This window comes from Eutrigla gurnardus (genome assembly GCF_963514095.1).
Source record: "Eutrigla gurnardus genome assembly, chromosome: 6".
Lineage (NCBI taxonomy): Eukaryota > Metazoa > Chordata > Actinopteri > Perciformes > Triglidae > Eutrigla > Eutrigla gurnardus.
Genome location: NC_139920.1, coordinates 18,256,440 through 18,276,341, shown reverse-complemented (window position 1 = coordinate 18,276,341; position 19,902 = coordinate 18,256,440). Strand labels below are relative to the sequence as shown.

Here is a 19,902-nt window from a genome sequence, read left to right as displayed (position 1 = left end):
AGACAGGGAGGGCCTAATGAAGAGGTTATCAACATGCATTGTGGGAAGTGTTTCCCTTATTTAGTGTTTCATCTATACTAGGCACTAAAATACAGGATATGTTGCCTCAGTGGATTGATTTTTTTATTACTATCCCACAAGTTCCCAAACTTTATGGAAATACAAAATTGCTGGACGCCTTTTTAAACACACCGTCAAACAGCTAGAGTCATGCCAGCTCCAAATCATACAAGATATCAAGTGATGGACAACTAACAAAAATTAACTAAATAATTGCTCAGCTTAAGAATCTTGAAAATACAGGTCTCATTCTCGTAAGCGGGGATCGACATTGTAGCTAATTAGGAGCCAGAACGCACCGCGATCTGAACCAACTACAGGAAATGACTTCAAACACGGGTGTTAAATCTGTCAAACCCAATGGTTGTTGACATGTGATAGCCAGCAGCTCCACATACTTGAAATGGCTGAGCAGAAAAAAAGGATTTGAGGTGTGGGAGTTTTTAAAGTTATAGAAACAAATCAGTTGATCTGTAGTGTGTCTGTGTGTGTGTGTGTGTGTGTGTGTGTGTGTGTGTGTGTGTGTGTGTGTGTACTGACTGTGTGCGGAGGGTGAAGGCTGCACTGGTGATTGAGGTAGGCAGGTTGAGTCCCTTGGTGATCTCCCTCCACAGTTTCTTGTTGATGACCTCCACCAGGCCGCCCTTCTCTGTTACCAGCCTGTAGAGCATGTACAGATCCAGGACCTGCTTGGCCATGATGGGAATACGATTCACTGGGGTTCCTGAAATAACAGACATACACAGGGATCAACACAGAGATTTAAAAAAAAAAAAAAAAGGCATGAGACTTCTTTTCATGTCAACAGAATTCTTGCTGGGAATCCTTTGGGGTTTGACACAGACCCGAAACCCACATACATTTAATCAGAACTTGGATGGTGGTGCTGAGGTGTGATGATGTCTACTCAACACATGTGCTTAACCTGAACCATGAAACTATCTATGTCTTTCAACAGATTCTCTTTTCTAACAAAAGGCACACACAGCAAGGAGCAGGTCCATCAATATGGTAAAAAAAACATGCAGTCATGTGACTGATCAATGGATTGTATGAAGAAAAAAGCTTTGACACCACGTTTAATGAGGGAACGATATCTGAAAGTGTATTGATGAGTGTGTGATTTTGATCATTAGTTTTAATAGACTATAACATTTACACATTTATAGTGGAAATGTGTCACATAAAATGTTTTAACCAGAATTTGCCTGGGTGATGTTACTTAACCTGAAAAAGCTCGAGATGACATGCATGTAAGTTAGTGACGAGACCTAATCAATACCTGCAATTTCTTATTAATCTGTGACAAATGTCATTTCAGCAACGGAAATCAAAGCCTTCATGAATCATTTTATCAAATGACATTCATTATGACAGAAGGAAGCCAAACCCAAACTTCAGGCCCATGTTTGACATGAAATATGATCAGTCCTGGATTTGCATATTAAAGGTCGAGTCGGTTATTTGGAAAAACCAGAGATTTTGACTTTGAACACATCGCCGAAAAAATCCCACCTCCTTCATTAAGACCTCTGTTCAAAGCCGCTCCCCCAGAAGGCCAAACGGGTGCTCGAGATCGGCACGCAATCAGGAAGTATTGACAAATTGTCCAATCATTTTCTCCGGCCCGGCGGTTTTGATTGAGTTTAAACAGTCCTGCCATGGCCACAAAGACATTTTAAAAATGTTTTTATGTCAGAGCATTTCATGTATTCATTGTTATCGGTATGTTACCAGGATTTCAAGTAATATAACAGAAAGTGTTTCTGTATAGAATCACCTACTCAACCTTTAAGGAATGACGCCACAGTTGTCGGTATGACCTGCAGATGGCGGTCTCAGTTGCTCCATGACTTGGCAGATCCGCCCATTGCCAGAGGATTTGACACTGTAAACTGTGCTGTTGTATTTTGTCAGTTATGATCACATGTCTGATGTCTCCCATGTCAGTTGTCACCAGCTGATCTGATTAGATCATCAGCCATAAATCAACTTGTCAAGTCTGCCTGGGAATTAAACATGACCTTTATTTCAATCGTATCGTACACACAGGTGCATGCATGAAATGACTTTAAAGGACAATTGCTATGTTAACCACTGAGCTACAGCCACACCTTCTTTATGAAGGTCTGAGATGAGTCCTTGGGCATTTGCACAGCCCGAACATGCAAATACAAAAGCAGTGCCCTAAATATGATGAAAAATGTGATTCTCTTTATGGGCTCGGTTAGCCGTTTTGATGTTGTGCGTGTCACCAGCACGTTAGAAGGACAATCAGCAGGATGGGAAGGTAAACCAATCCATTCCCAGGCATTGAAACGACGTGTCCCCTTCTAGTTATAGCCTGGGAACGACAAGGGGCTGTGCAACCATAAAGCAATCGTCTCCGAAATGAATAAAGACCCCACCCATGTGGGTGAAAGATGAGCAGACGATGCTGTGTCATATGTCAGGAGGGGGAGGGGTGGGAGGGGTGTCATCTCTCTATGTTCAACTATTAAGTGTCTCTGTATAACTATGCCTCGAGAGAAAGCATGGGGATGATTTAATACGATGAAGAGGGCAAGATAAGAAACTGAATGGATGTAGGTGTATTTTAATGAGTTACACACACACACACACACACACACACACACACACACACACACACACACACACACACAGTAACATACCTCTCTTTTGCATGAAGCTGAAGAGGTCATCCAGAAACTCTTTTCTCTTTGGGTCTCTATCCAGTTCATACAACTGTGGGGAGGAAGAGGAGAGAAACGGATGAAGCAACAACTTATGCTTTTACATAAAATGCAACAAATGTTTGAAGGAAACGCTGATATTTCCATGTCAGATCTCAGTCACATAAGTAACGTAATGATGCATCGAAGAGCGGACAATCTAGTCACTTTTTAAACCATCCTTAAAGGGCCGTCGTGAGAAAGCAAACCGGGCTCCTCTGATCATAAGAAGAGATGACGGAGAGAGAAACTGAAAGAAATGCAGTGGACTGGTCTGGCTTGATGAGAACCTGATGTGGGTCCAGCTGCTAGCGGGGCCCCGGGCTCTGGAAACGCTCGGTGAAAGTTAGCAGTAAAAGTGGGGCGCCAACTCGGGGGAGTACAGTGAGGCCATTGAAGCCTGCGGTTGTTTTTTCCATCCCAGTTTGCGAGTGTGATAGTGAAATATCTCGCAGGAGGTCTTTCTATGTGTCACACACTCGATGACAACAGTTACTCCGTCATAGCAGCGGTTCAGCTCGCAGTGGTATCTACAGCTAGCTCCATATCACACAGTATCTCTGTGAGGTCATGGAGTTTCATAAGCGGTTATTGAACACAGGCAGCGGATTGTTACCACACAGACACAACAACACGCAGCGAGCAGGCCGAGCCACAACCACCTGTCATGGTGGACACTCTATTGAAGAGCATTTCATATCTCACGTCACAGGAAATCTTTAACCTCGTAAACAACATGAAGCCGGCGAGAGAGAAAACTAATCAGCAACTGTTTCCATCATTGATTAGGGACACACGTTTTCTGGTCCCAGCCTCTGAATCGGACAGAACAAGTCACTTAAAGACTTCCACTTGGACATTAGGAGAGAAGATGAGATGGAGGTTTTGTCATTATTTTGATAATTTACATTAACGTTTTTGTTGCAGCTCTATTCTTATTTCCCTGTCACGTTTATTGGCCGCATTGCCGATAAAATTCCCCATTGAACAAGTCGGAGTGCACAAAAACTCAAACAAGGACGCTGCATGCTCATTTGACATTTGACTGAAGTGAGAGCTTAATACCAACTTAGCTCATGTCAGCAAGTGAATGTGAACAAAACAAACTGCAGTCAAAACATTTCTGCATTTGCCTCAAAGCCCTCGGGCAGAGGAAATGAAAATGAAAGGCTTGTCAAGCTGAAGTCTGGTATGATTAGTGACAGTATTGGCCTCTTATCACTAACAGACTGCCCCTCATTGTGGCATTCAGCCCTCATTAGTGACACCAAGCTGCCATGAGATCTTTTACTCTGGGGGAACAGAGGGGCAGGGCCTGAAGAGGGTTGAGGTGGGGGATGCCGCCTGATGTACAGGCCTGCTGGAGGCAAAGGGGAGTTGTAATTACAGGATGCATGCTTTTCGTGAAGTGCCGCACCATAAATCTTGGAAATTACCCCCCTCCTCAAAACTCCCATCCCCCCCCATGTTGCTTTATGTGCTCTCTACCCCTGCTACCCCCCTCTCCTCCTGTTCTCATCACACAAACAAATATTTCCCTGGTGGCGAGGAGGGAGCGCTGTCACATGGAAACAAGGGGGCTGATGTTCAGTCGCTCCAGATGTGGCAACACGGCAGAAAAAAACAACTGACAAGATGCAACCACTTTTTTCCTACTTAGTAATCAGCGTGAGCAACGCGACACAACAGCGAATGGACAGTTGAAGCTGGAGATTTCCGTGTCCATCCATAAGCGAGTCATAGCGGTGAAGCCGCAGCGCTGCAGTGTTGACATGGCACGGTGTTGATTAGTTCCACTGTTTCCCTGCCAACTGAAGGGGCTGTCAGTCCGCAGCCAAGTGTTAACATGCTCACGGTATCCCTCTTACTAATGCATATCCACTTTCAAGTCTCATTCACTATTCACCGTTAACAACATGGGCGTACGCACGGCATCCTGCTTTGTATTGATGTTGTCTTCCGTTTCGGTCCGCCGCCGCGTTTCTAACATTTCAGTTTGACCTTCGCCTGCAAGAACTCAAACACAAAAGTTGTAAATCTAAAGTAAATCTAAGGAAAAGGCGCTAAATGGGGATTTATCCAGTGGGTGCAAATGTAAACATCACTCTCCATACGATACGTTCACTTGAAAACATTGTCAACCTGCGGCTTGGACAGCCGCTGGTAATGGACCAGCTGTATTATGGAGGGCCATAGCTGTAATGGGTCTGGGGAGGGTGGAGGCTGCAGAGATGACATCATCACAGTGGGACACCTGGTTGACCAAAGTGGTCAATCAGGATCCTGTCCGACCAGCACGACCACGCCTGATTATATATTCTCTTTTGTGTCTGTCTGTATCTCTCAGAGAGAGAGAGAGAGGGAGAGAGAGAGAGAGAGAGAGAGAGAGAGACAGAGAGAGAGAGAGAGAGAGAGAGAGAGAGAGAGAGAGAGAGAGAGAGAGACTTTATCATATAGAGGTTGGTGTGGGTGTTGTATACATGTGCAAGGGGGCAGGGCCCCTCAAGGATTTAAGCTCTGCTATTCAGATAAACGACAAGAAACTAGATAAACGACTAGAAACTGGGCCAACTGGTTACGCTGGGAGCTAGTTAACGCCCCTTCACCAAATCCCCCGCAACAACAAAAAAAGCCCATAAAAACAGCAGAGTTGACTAGAAGACTTCACATTTCCAGATCACGTAAAAGGCTGCAGGCTTTCTAAGACGTTCCCTCCCGCTTTAAAACCAACAATGGAGCCACATTTACAGATGATACAGCTATTCTATGGGATGATACTTATTTTGTTGGAACTAGAGAATTAGCATCAAAGACAGGAGTTTGTTCCGGTGACAAATGGCGACAGCGGAAATGTGAACCAAATGCTGCCCGGTGAACTGCTGAAGTGACCAGACTGCAGACTTCACAGCCACGTTTGAACAATTACTCCGTGTTTGTTGTCTGATCGTTCCAAGTAGGTCAGCGACAGCCCGTCTGCAGATACATTATAAACAGACGAGAAAACAGAGTGTTTTTATACTACAAATAATCAGTAACCAAAGAGTGGCCTGTTGCTATCAAGCAAAGGGGTGGGGTGTGTGTGTGTGTGTGTGTGTGTGTGTGTGTGTGGGTGTGTGTGTGTGTGTGTGTGTGTGAGAGAGAGAGAGGGGGAGGGGTTCCCTTCACTATTAATGCAAATGGAAGTTAGCGAGCCGGTGCACAAGTGTCACATAGCACGTCGACGCTTTGCAACGGAAAAGAAGACTCGCAGTCAAACGTGTGTGTGTGCACAAACACTACGTTTAAAAATAATCTTCTCATGAGTTTAAAATCATTTTTAAAAGGTAGAACTGGTGTTGGTTTACATGTGTACATTTCAACACATTGTTATGTACACACATCTAGTATAATATACCGGGTTCATGTCCAGTGTTTAGGACATAGAGGTGTTTCTCATATTCTGCCTCCCTCATGATTCCAAACAATAACAAACACCTCCGATATCATGTAGTCGGTCCACAAACACTGTAAACGACAAGCTCAATACAAACATAAACACATTTACACAATCGTGTCAACAAAAGCGACGTTGACATGATTACGTGTACGTCTGCCTTCAAACCTACAAAGGGAGTCATATCCTTGAGGTGGGATTAATCATTTGCACGCAACGTGTTTCATTTAATGGAAGTCGCTGTGATTTTCACAAGAAACTGGATTTACACTGAAAGTTAATCCCCTTCGACTCAATGCGGGAGGACCAGTTTCACAACTTGCTATTAATTCCCAGAGACCTTGAGTCGTTTCTTCTCATGAAAGAGATTAGTATGAACTTGTTTCCTACATGTCGTCAAGCCTGAGTCGAATGGAAAAATGCTGCTCAAATTAACTCTTAAAAAGAGACGTTGAGTGGTGGATTCACACACACACACACACACACACACACACACACACACACACACACACACACACACACACACACACACACACACACACACACACACACACACACACACACACACACACACACACACACACACACACACACACACACACACACACACGTATATATTCTGTAAGATCAGAACCAGCGACGGTTTATGGCCAAGTATGTTAGCACAAACAAGAAGGAATTTGACTTGGCGGTTGCTGCACAACGACACAGTACAATATAATAAGAAGAATTAAAATGAAAGATGACTGTGTGTGTGTGTGTGTGTGTGTGTCTCTATTTAATGGCTAGAAGGAGGATATTGGAGGTGAAGAAACCTGGATAACAGATGAGGTCAAAGCTCAATTGAAGCTTGGTTTGTGAAAGTTGTTCACCTAGCTTTGGCCTCAATAAAAACGGAAGGAATTTCACTGAGGAGGGTCAGCCTATAATTCAATTTTACTGTAGTCTCCACAGTAGAAGGGTCTGGCTACAGTATATCGCAAACACTCAGACTCGTTTGTATTTATATCAACCAATCACAATGATCTTGGGCGGCGCTAAGCTTCGGGGGCCGCTGTGGTGCGGCACTTGTTCTGATGGAACATCGAGCCCCGTCATTAACATGGCAAAAGAAAACTTTGCATAAAACCTTAAAACGCATAGTGGACTGTGTGATGAGAACAAAAACCATAATGTGTCGGCGGTGAAGCCCGTCTATACTTTAGCTCAGGAGGAGACGTCCGTGTCAGAATACAGATCAACGTCGGGCAGGAGGACAAGTTGCTGGCTCTGAGGTTGCTGCTTCGAAGGGAGTTTGAGACAGAAACACAGAAAGTGGAAGGGGAGGAGTCAAGTCTGACTTCCTTCCTCCGGGTGTTGATCCCGAGCCTTCACTTCCTGTTATCTAGATTCATTTAACTGTAATGAAGGCAATACTCTATTATAAGGGGACTATCGAAGCCCTTGTCTGATCACCGTCATCACGGTAAGGGCGTCGGCAGTTAGCACAGTTGACTCTCTCCACTATTTTAGGCTTGAACTGCAGTCACATTTATTTATTTCCATCCAAAGATGCAAAGGAGCGAAGTGGAGTGCTGCCATATTTGTACATTTTTGGATTGGCCTTTAATTCTATAGAAGATAACCAGTTTACAGAGTTTGCTGAGCACGATAAGCCTGGCAGCTGGAGAAATTAAATCCCTTATGACAAAATGAGACAACTTCTGTAGAAAATAAATCAACACAGATTTACAGAAAGTCTTCATTACCTTCAACAGTGAATACTGATCGACCTACCCCGCCTGAGAAACCACATTAAAACAGTTTCTTAATCTCTCCGTTCTGCTCGACAGCTACATAAAAAAGAATCCCATTCTTGAAGTGACAAGCCCATGTTCTTGTTTTTCTTTCTCTTTGTTGCTAAGGAATCTGCTCGAAACTTCCCAGAGATCACACGTTCATCAAGCGATGTGAGCAGAGCTGTGACGTCTCCTTCCTTTTAATCTCGTGAAAATACTTTTTATTTGTGCCTTTTCATTCTCAAGTCATGTTGGCTGTCACTGATCATCAGTCGGTAATGCATCATCACCTCAGAATCAAACAGTGTGTTTAGTAACTAGGCAACTCAGAGGAACGCGGTTATGGACGTATCGAGGGAATGACATTTAGCACTGAGACTCCGTCGGTCACAGAGGGAGAAATCTATTCTAGAGAAATGTATCCACAGCAGCAGACAATGGACATGAACGTCATACAGACAGGTTCAGGGATACATTTGCACAGAGGATAGCAGCCTTCTTGTGGTGTTAGCATTGTCGCCTTACAGCAAGAGGGGCGCCGGTTCGAATCCGTGTTCGGGTCAGCCTCGGTTTCAACTCAGATGAGGATGTTTTCATAGGGAAGCAGCCTCTTTGTATAGCACTCTTATATATAATAACAATGTCCAGATTATGGGGATCAAATTCTGTTGTTTTCATGTTTTATTTGCTCAATTGAATTAAATGGCAGCTCCGTTGGAGATATACATTATTATGTGGTATCATAATTCAACTTAATGTGACCTGTAATGGTGATATGGCACACTCATTACCACACACACATCCTTCTTTGATCAAAAGCAACACATTTCACTAAAACGAAACACTGAAAAATTGCAAACAGAAACACTAAACTAAAAATAAAAACATTAAAAATAAAAACACAGGAAATGAGTTTCTTGGCCAGCTTGTCCGACCGCTGAGATCTAACAGCATGAAAAGGAGCAGAGAGTATTCTTCCTTACGATTTATACAAATGTGGACTGTAAGTGCTGAATGTATTTTCTTCATGTCCAATGTTTAATACAGAGGCTTTTAATACACAATCTTTGCTTTGGCAGTATGCAAAATGAAATAGCTTCCTTGCGACTCTAATGTCCATCTGGAAGAGAACTTAATCCAGTCAGTCGACAGAGCTGAGAGCAACGTGACAGAACTTCAATGACACGTCTCACCGTAAACGGACGTCTGTAATGATTCCATCTTGGTCTCCTCCGCTCTCTGTCCTCTCCTCCCCATCCCCCGACAGGCACAACATTAACGGCAACAATAGAGCTGTCCCACTGCAGAGGCATTGAGCGCTGTTGTATTGATCAGGGCGGGATCAAACACATCATAATCCTAACTGACTGGATGACCTCGTAAAATCAACCCCATCGACAGAGGATGAAGAGCCGACAGCCTGCTGAGACAAACACTGCTGTGACTGACTTCTTCCCTGCTACAGTCACATTTACCTTAAAAACATATTTTGCTATAAATAACTAATGTTTACAATTCCCTCTTATTTCCAGACACAACTATATTCCTGATGAACAGGAATACACACTGGAAATTCAGTGACACGCCAGAAATGCAATGATCTTTAAGGACACGGTGTCTTTATGGTGTGAGAAGTTGTGAGGGACTCTTCGGCATGCAACGCGTCGCCAAAGGATTTTTAAGCTCGGCTTCTGTCGGATATAAGTGGATATACGGTTTCCCCTGCTGACACCAGAAAAAGGGTGAAAACCAGTTGGCGAAGACGGGACATAAAACCAGAACAAGCACTATCCCACACCAACATGCTTGCATTCCATTCCTGCCGGCCACCCTCAGCTGCCATGGCTCGTAGATTTGGATAAGAATCAGAAATAGCAGCCAGCTTTCCCAGGGCTCTCCGGAGTTTGATGTATGTGGCTGCGAGCAATCTGTTGTAACCGCAGTGCTAATGAGTAGTATCACGATGATGGATGCCCAAACTGGGCAGGGCGGAGCCGAGCAGACCCGACGAGGGGAAGTGGGTGTAGCAGCCGTTTAAGATTATAAATCGGCACGTTGACAGAGAGACAGCAAATAACCGACACCGCAGTGAGCATCCGTTATTTGGTGTCCCAGAACGGTGTTATCATAGGAATACCTGTAAATGAGATGCATATCTGTAAGCGAGCCTTCCCCTCAGAAAATCATGACCCAGACATGCCCCCCGCACTTTTTACAACCGCTCAATTCATCTGTTCATTCATCATATGTCGTAACACTTTTATCTGAGCTGTCCTTAAACGCACCATGAATAGACGCCGGCATACTGATCGCGTCAGAGAGTTGAGACGTTCGCCGGCAGCGCTGTTGTTGTAATAATGTTCAGTAAACCAGGCAGCAAGAGGCAAAAAAACCTTGCACTCTTTCTTCAAACTGAACTGTTTGAGTTGGAACTGCTAACAGGAACAATGTTTTACTGAACTTTCTGTGTTCAGTGTTGGCACTTAACTATCTGGCTATTTACCCTGCAGATGCCTGAGGGTCATTCTGTGTCAACTCAACCAAAGTTTGGCAGCTCAAACTTTCGATTTTGATTATTTGACTTGGGTCTGTGCCATACTGTAGCTGTTTGAGGTTGTTTGGTTCTTCAGCCGCTAAAGGAGAGGCGAGGATGATAAACTTAACTGATGTCGGCTTTCTCCTGAACAATCTGTTTCCCTCACTTCTGAAATGATGGCTACGCCCCTGCTACAATCTAGCTCATGATTTTCTTAATGATAATCTAGCTCCTAGATAATCATCTAATGAGCGTAAGGTATTTATTCAGCGCCAGTGCAGATGCAGTGATAACGTTTGTGTCTGAAAGCAGAGTGATGGAGACAGAGATAGCTGAAGGTTCAGAGGAAAGTCTGTCACAGAGCTTGTATACAAACAGGACAAAGCGGTAGTTTTATTTAAAATGGGCATTGTGCTACGCCGCTGCTCAGAATAAAGCACCTTGCTGTGCAGAGGGGGAGGCACACGGTCGGGTGCTTGCACCGTCCACCACGGTGGCGGATGGGGAGGTCGAGGAGTTTAATGGTTGACAACAGCGGCCTTAAAAACATATCTGGCACACCCAGGCCCCGTGGAGGGCAGATATCTGTCCACGCGGCTCACCAGACCCTGAGATGTCGTGGTCATGTGGCGAAGGCCGTCCAAATCAATAGGTGGATGGGCTGCAGTTTGACCCCAAGATAACCCTGGGTTTGTCCTCTACCCGGAGCATTTAAAAGGCTCAAATAATGAGAAGTTCTTCTGCAAACAACCGCTTCTCAACTAAATGCCTTGTGTATCCTTCAGGTCTTAGAAATGTGTTGAATGCACGTTTTCTGACAACACAGGAGGTCTGTGTAGATGTTCATGCACAAACTGGTTACATGCTGTATATAAAAACATGAAAAAATACTACTACAGGTCTGCAACACTCCACTGTTGTCTCTGAAGCTGAACCATGAGCTGCTCTCTGATCGCAGCGCCCCAGAATGGGAAACATCTGAATGGTATGCAGCCATTATCAACGTTATTAGCTACGCCTGTGGCCTTCTTGCTATGACATGTCCAAAATATTTGCAGTGGAAAAGCTCTATTATCAGTTCATACGCGTGTGAAACGTTACTATTCGTATGTGTAGTGTGAACAGAGTCATGCCCACACAACGAAGGAATTCCAGCTATTATCATACAGACAAGACAGGGCAGCTGGAGTGTCACAGGGGTCACATGTGATTATGGATCAAAGCACTCTTGTGAAAAGTGCCCTGCTCTGCATAATGTTGGCGCTATTGATCGCACCGGACGACATTTGGACCTTGAGAACGTGCGGTGGCAAAGTATCTTTATGTATGTTTGACCTCATTTCTTAATAGATTCTTCCAGGAATGAAAAGCTTCCAACGCGCGCTGCCTTTTCAGAAGCATGCAAAGGCGAAATCCCGCATGCAGCGCTTTTGTTCGACCGCACCTTCCACTGGGTCGCCGCGTGAAAAGATGTCACTTAAGTGGTTTGTTTGTTGGCAACTCCAACCATTCAGGGCCGATCATGTTTTTCGGAGCATATGTTAAGACACGAGGCTGCGGTACAAAGTTCCTAACGCAGGAACAAACACGGGGAGAGAAAGATGAACCAGCAATCAGATATGTCTTTAAGAAAGAAGAAAGATACAAACACATCAGGAGGAGGCGTGAGGGAGTAACGACACACGTCATTCAGGAGCGTGCCGGAATAAAATCTATGCAACAGGCAAAGAAAAAGACAGGACGAGGGAGCTAGCCTCAGCCTTTACGCAATCTTTGTTTACATTCCTGCTCCAACCCCCCTCTCCTCCTCCATATTGAGCGCCTGCCAATTTCCAGAATCCCCATGGCTGTACAGTTTCTGACATCAGCTCTGCGCCGCACGCTGCACGTTGGACACAATTATAATGCTCTGCAGAGCTTCGCCTCCAAACGAGCGTGTACTGCACACTCTACTTGGCAGCGGATCAAAGCCCAACGCCAACTGAATATTTTTCCTGTTCCTTCAGTCACACCTCCTCCTTCCCCTCCCTAGCTGTTCCTCCTCCACTCAACAGGAAGACTTCCAGGGGTCTTCCCATGCTGCCTTTGTTTTCAGCCTTTTGTTCCCATGGCATGAGCGGGCCCAATTAACCTTGTATTATTTTTGTTAAACACAGATCGCTGCACACAGAGGTTTCTCCAGGGACAACATAATCCATTCTATGAAAACTGCCCCTTGCTGATTAATTCAGCCCGTGCAGAGAGACTCCAGTCCAGGGAACCAGATGATCAAATAGTATGTTTTTTTAAAAAAGACAACACTGTTTTCAAAATGATCCACATGCACACGGATCCGCAAACACTGACCTAAAACGCTGCAGTATGCATGCCGAGCCAGTAGTTGGCAGTGAGACTTTGTAATAGATATCCCTTCTTGTGCATCCGGTGAACCCCAATAAAGGTTTCAATCCTTCAAACAAAATGCTTTGTTTTCTCAGCGCGGTGACAAACATCATGGCGAATATGTGCACAGAAAACCGAGAACACAAACACAGCTCAGCAATCGGCCAACGTTTGTGTCGTCTTCTAACGTGATACGCATGTGCGACGTGGAGCCGTTACGTCACCGTTTCCACGGGGACCAGTTTTGCAAGTTTAAACGGTGACCGCTGGAGTTGCGTATTCAAAAGATTTCCCTCTGGAACCTGATTTCAGAAGTTATTGTTTGCAGCCCCCCCAAAACTCCATTGTCATGTAAACGAATGTAAAACTACTTTTGTCTATTATGTTGAAAACTTTGTGTAAACGGCCCTCAAATAATGGATTATAACAAGTTCATGTATCGCAGAAAAACTATGTGTAAACTGTTGCCAGAGTAATTAAGCATAGTTATTCATTAACAGCAAAATGGCCTTTTGATTTGAGGATGTAGGACAACGAGATGTCAATTCATGGGATACAAATCATTCACAAGTGTGTAGAAAAACAACGATGAGGGACATTACAAAGTTATTTTATCTTAATTTCATTATACAAAGCAGCATGGAGCAGATTTTCAAAATCTACAAATCTACAGCTGTGAAAATGGACAAATTCATATTAAATGCAAAAACAACACGGCCCGTCCTATTCATACAACCCTCAGGCAGATTAAAAGGCCTGGACGAAACTACAGAGGAATATAAAGCTAACAAGCACTTATCAGACAGCTGTATCAGCAGAAACCTGATGGGCAATCCCAATAAGTGTCGCTCCCAATTGGCTCTCATTCAAGCTACACTTCCTGTTGTCACTAACAGCCCCTTCCCCCCACTCCCAATGTGTGTGTGTGTGTGTGTGTGAGCAATTTAATGTTTAATGCCAGCTCCCCTCCATTCGCCCTGATCATGGTGAGTGCCATGAATTTTTAAAGACATCCCTACTTTACTGTCCATCTGGGCTCCATCTGCCCAGCTGCTGGTGTTTAAAGCAGACAGAGACACAGGAGAGGAGACTTCAAAGGCTCTGCAGGGCCTTCGGACAAATTCTGGCCCGAGGTGGATACTGTTTATGAATAGGGGGCAGGGGACTGGACCAGTTATATGAACATTGACTGCACATTAATGAGCCCAGGTTGGAATCGCACATCCAAAAATATGTTTGCGACGCCGCTGCTCAGGAGCCAAAGAACAGAGCGAAAAGAGGGAATCAAAATAAATAACATAAACACAAACGTTGCTCACGTTGCTAACGTAGCTAGCATAGCCCAGGTCAAACAGCAGAATATTGGTTTGAAAACCAAAATATACTTGGCATATATTCAGCATTGAAATATCAGCTGGGTGCAGCAAATAAACGCAAACCTTTCCAGCATTTAGAACAGATGCATGCAAACCTTTGGGCTGCAGGCCGTACGGGGGTAACCCTGGTTGGTTTACACTGGAGTTCGCTGCAAGCCCGTTTCATACAGATGCTAAGGGGTCGGCCTCAGACGCCAAGGACTGACCAAGCGTCGGTATTTGTCGAGATGGGAGTGAGAACGGTCTGGGATGGGGGTGAGCTCAAGCGTTGCAGGGGTATCACTGAAATAACTCTACTGAAGCTGGCATGGCATTCCATCAGCAGAACAAATCAGTTTCGATTACAAAATAATCCAACCATGTTGGCATAATTTGATATCTGCACGAATCCGTGTCCTTTAATTAATTCTTCCGCACCCTGCCACGGCCAGATACGACACCGCTGGCTTGATTTAGTCTGACCTTTCAGCCGCAAGTGAGGAGACAGGAAGGTAGCCGGCTGATCCACCAGGAATGCAGGTCGGGCCTTGGCTGATATATCTCAGTCACACACGGCCTCGAGGCAAACCTCACCCTAAAGTGGGGTTTGTGTGCATGCTCCCTCACCCGCATGGCACCTTGGATCTAGATAGGATTCATCGTCAGACCTATTTTACCGATCTTAAATTAGATTCACCAAATTAGTAACAAACCTGTTGTTACATCACAATCCAATTGCTGTCTATCACAACCGTTTCCCCTCCATATCAAAACCTGTGACATGTGAAGAGTCTCTCTTTTGAATTTCCTCTCTTAAGGTTTCTCCAATTTTGGGAGATGTTTTGGACGGGCTCATGACGCATCGCTGCTGCTGCTGCTGTGTGATATTGGGATTTTATGTAGGACACCACAGAGAAAAGGACAGTTCTCTGGTTGGAAGAGCTGTTGCCAACTGATAGAGGCACACAGCGTTTCTGCTGAGGATCTGGGGTTCCCGGTGGCCACATTATCACCCTCCCTCAGGCACATTCCAGCAGCCTCCACCCACCTGCCCAAAATAAACTGTACAGTCTTAACCCCTTCCTCCCCACCCAGTGTGCCCTCCACAAAACACACTATTAAACACTATTTATTTTTTCCAGAACACGGAAAAGTAACAGCAAGAGATTGGAGACATAATCTTCTCAACGCTAAGGCCTTATACAGTTATTATTGATTTTACAATGTTTGATTTGAATTCAGTCCGTCATAATAATAAGAATAATGGCAGACTGTCTGTTTCAACTGGCTGAAATCATGGTTTAAATTATCAGGGTGAGCCAATTGCCTTACGCAGCACATTCACACATCATAATCAGTAAAGCTGCAATTATTACTAATCACTATAATTATCATAGGGCCAATGAGTCCTGTCTGGATAATCAGCTATACTTAACTCCTGGATGTGCAACGTTATTAACTATAAGCAGTACTGATGTTGAGAGGCGAGGCTTTTTATGTAAAAATGCTGGTTTTAACCGACAGCGTGCCGTTTGAGCCTCGTCCCCCTATAGGAGCAGGAACATGGCCGTTACATAGGTTTTAATCAACAATGGATTGGGTCACGCTATCTGCACAGCCAATATTCTGGCTGACTTGATTACATAACCGTCAGTGACTGACTGACACGTCGTGATAAAAATGTCCTGCGTTTCCTACCTGAGGTATGAAAACCACCAACTGTTGAGGGTATCAATTCAAGTCATTCCCTAGAGGCTTCACATGGGGAGGGGCTGACTATTTAGAGAAGCAGAGTGTAGGTTTTAGAGAGTTCTGGTCCATACGCTCTGTAATTACAAGCAATAGGTCTTAAATTACAGAATATAGGGTTAGGTTTAGAAATGAAGAATATGGTTGGGTTGAAGGTTGTTTACCTCCAACGTACTGAAGGCATCAATAGAAAGAAATCTTCTCCTAACAGTTGATGGCCAGGCTGTGTTTGAGGGGCAAGGCTAGGCCAAGGCTTAATTCCCGATCAGTTTTCTCTTCCAACAGTGTCATTTCTGAAAGGCAAGCTGCTGCTCATACACTGCCAAACATCTTTTATGGCTTTTATGACTAAAGGCCTCCAGCCGTGGTCTCCATTATGTCACATAAGCTGCCTACGCATGAAATGGTCGCTTTGTAATATATCTGTAATAAACATTTTCGTTTTTTTACACAAAAGCAGGCAGGTTTAAAGGGTTTTATTGATAAAATAATCAAAGTATGTAGTAATAATTACTAACTCTAAAACATAAAAACTCAAAGACTACTACTACTACTACCACTGTAATGATCAAAATTCCTGAAAATCAATGTGTGTGGAATAATATGGCAGAAAATGCAAGGACATTAAGTATCAAATAACAAGTAATTCTGTTTTGATTTTTTCATGCGCCGTAGTGAAGAGTGGATCACTTCCACGTCTCTCAGTCTTTTGAATCAGCAGCAGGCCACCATCTCAACTTGTTGACAGACCTAAATCTCTTCATGTAAACAGCCCGTCTTATTCCACCGGGGCCTCCCTCATAATGTCCAGCACACTCGCATGTTTACAGTAAACGCCAGCATGGGGAAGCTGTTAAAATGCACCCTTACCCCTCCCCCTCGCTGCTCTCAGCCTCTCTGCCTCTCTCTCAGCAGTCATTTGGCTCTCAGGCCATAGTAATAAATAAATGTCAAGTCTCACCAGGCACTAAGCTGCTCGGCCAGAAAAACGGACTGTTTAAAACCAGAAAATGTGACAGATGTCAGGTGGCAAAGACGAGCTTAAAAGCCTCGGCATTGGGGTTTATCAACATTTGGCTGGCGGCTGGTGTGAATTTCCCACCCTGGTGGATGACTTGAGCTGAGAAAGTGACGTGTGAGGGGTGAGAAGGCCAGATGTGGCTCAGCGGTCGACAACCGAGGTTTTAGGGTGTTTTCACGACTGACAGAAAAGGGACTCTAGATGTTCTGTTTGCCTTCACGTTGTCAGTTCATTTGATCGAGGAGTTGTGTTTCTGACATCCTACCTGTCTGAACTGCTCTTCGTAGGTCCACTCCCCGTGGTCCTGCCCGCCCAGATGGCTGTGTGCGGCGTGTGGAGGCAGGATGGCTACGCGGGGCTCCTGGTCTACACTTGGACGGGCCTTCAGCAGCTGGGAGTGGGGGTGGAGTTGGCGGTGGGGCAAAAGGAGGATGCCCTTCCCGGGAGCCACTGCTTCGTGGCCCGTCGGCAGACCCTCCTCCGCCAGATCGTCATCAAAATCTTCTTCCATCTCGCCTTCAAAGTCGTCCTCGTCCCATTTCCGTTTGCTGCGTGATAAAAACAGGATAACGTTTTAAAAAGACACGCGCTGATAAACACCACCTCTTGCACACATCTTGTTAGCATTTCAGCACTCACATCTGCTCCTCCTCATCTGACCCCATCATGTCCTTGTAATGCTCCTCCCCGTCTTCATTGTCATCATCATCGTCACCTTCGCTGCTGCGATCTGACATGGGACTGTCCGACACCCTCTGGAGGCCGGCCGCCGCGGCACGCATGGCCGCCAATGCTGCCATCTGGGCCTGCTCCGCCTCAGGGGCCGGGCTCCCCATCGGCTCATCGCCGCCGCCAACAATTGTGCGGACCTGAGTGTGTTGGGCGGCGGCTTGCTGCTGGAGCTGCTGCTCCATCAGCAGCTTGGCCCTCTGCTGCCTGTGCAGGTTCTCCATGACGGCCTGCAGCTTCATCTCAGGGGAAAGCGGCGTGGCGTTCAGCTGCCTTTTCCTTCCCCTCCCTGCCCCAACGGAGGACTCGTCGGGGGACGTGGGTCAATCCTTCTGCCCAGGAGGAGCGTTTGCCAACCGGGACTGTGGCGAAGCTGCTGGCAGCAGGCTTGGATTGTTATGATCGTGGATGGAAGGAGGAGGAGGGGGGGGCGGGGGGCAGGGGTGGGGAGGCCAGAGCTCTGAGAAGGATCCGCTGCAGTTCTGGAGACAGAAGGCTCTCTCTTGTCTCAGTGGCCAAATCCGGGACCCAAAGGCGGGAGCAGAGATGAGTCACACAGCGTTCACCGAGGCACAAGAAGTGGAAGCGAAGGTGCTGACAGATTACAAAGACCTGAGGGACAGAAAGAAAAACAGAGCGTCAGACTACTACTTCCCCACTGTCTGTTAACATCAGTACCTTCAGATGAAGGCCAACAGTGGTGACTTTCACCGAAGCAAGGAAGTGGGCATCTTCTTGCTGCGCCGATTTGACAAATCAGAATCTCGTCTCGTTTTGTTGTTGCTATTGCATCGACTTTGTTTGGACCCCCCATCATATGAAAAGATAAACAATGTCAACGGAAGATATGACCAAATGAAGAGAGAAGTTTTGTACATTTTTGTAGACAAGAACAGTTACGACACAAATCGTAACTCAAGAAAATGTTGCAGAGAAGAAATTATGCAATTTCACCCACAAAAAAAGGCAAATTCCTGTCTGAAATCCACATCCAGCATAAATACGGAGTCACTGAGTTGTCAATTGTGCAACGCGTGCAGGATTACTCACACAAACAGACCCGACAAGCCGCTCACACAGAAGGACAGAGTGTTTTTTAGCCTCGGCAGCAAAAGAGGAAGTGAAATCACAGAACCGTCACTTTCTTCACCTGGTTGGCTCGAAGCCAAGATGGATGTCAGTCCACCAGCATCGTCATCATGGTGTCAAGGGGTGTGAATCTTTGGCTTCACAGCAATTCCATTAACGATACAGTAGTTGGCGATTCGATTCAAGGAAAAACATTTTTTTAACAATTAGATTTGATTCTGTAAACATGCAATAATGCGAGTGAGACTATATGTATTCTTCTGAAAGGTGAAAAAATAAACACACCACAGAATGACCTATTTAACATATTTATTCTATAAAAAAGTAGTCCTGCATAATATTTTATTCTGAATACAAAAAGGTAATGCTCAGTTATTTTTTAACATTTTTCAATAGTCTACATGCTGGCAGGGGAGAGAGTGTCTTAAACGTATTAAAATATTAATCATAAGTAAGAATCACGATTCATCCGATTAAATGCATTTATATCAATTATTGGTGAAGCCAAAACAATTAATTCTATTTATTTATTTTAGCAGATCTATTTAGTTGAATCTTTAGGACTGACAATCGATTCATTGATTTAATTGAATGAATCGTTACACCTCTAGTGGTGTCAATGCTGTCTCCAATTAGTGTTCAGAGATGTGTTCAGGTATGACTGGTGTGTTTTCCCCCTCATTCGACTGGTTGATTTCAAACTGTAAAGCGGGGGGGAGTTTTTCTGCAACTCCTGTAGGTCGATAATGCTTCTCCAACGTTCCCAGAAGTGCTCAGGTATGCAAAGTAGTGTCTATTATAAGCAATGAGCTTCGGCATTTATCCGACAGTTACAACATGGCAGTAACCACACCTAATAGCCCAGAGTTACACCGGAGGTAGAGTAACCGTCCAGCCCACTCTCTGTTTACTCAGAATGTGTTCAACTTGTTGAGGAGTCTGGTTCTGTAGCTCGGATCAGTCAGGCAGAGATAAGGGGAGGGACAGCGAGTCTGCAGCGTGGAGGGAAATGAATTGCGAGTGCAGGTGCTGGTCACG

At 45.0% G+C, this 19,902-nt stretch overlaps 1 protein-coding gene across 2 annotated transcripts in view; it reads right to left on the bottom strand.

Annotated features, from left to right (window-relative positions):
• Positions 1-19,902, bottom strand: part of arid3a (AT-rich interactive domain 3A) — a 41,810-nt gene that overhangs the window by 9,949 nt on the left and 11,959 nt on the right. For both annotated transcript variants that reach the window (XM_084012462.1, XM_084012461.1), the window contains exons 2-5: positions 17,686-18,387; positions 17,312-17,594; positions 2,733-2,805; positions 601-784 (exon numbers count right to left, since the gene is read on the bottom strand). In XM_084012462.1, coding sequence (XP_083868588.1) covers positions 601-784; positions 2,733-2,805; positions 17,312-17,594; positions 17,686-18,017 — 872 coding nt within the window. In that variant the 5' untranslated portion in view covers positions 18,018-18,387. The remainder of the gene's footprint in view (positions 1-600; positions 785-2,732; positions 2,806-17,311; positions 17,595-17,685; positions 18,388-19,902) is intronic.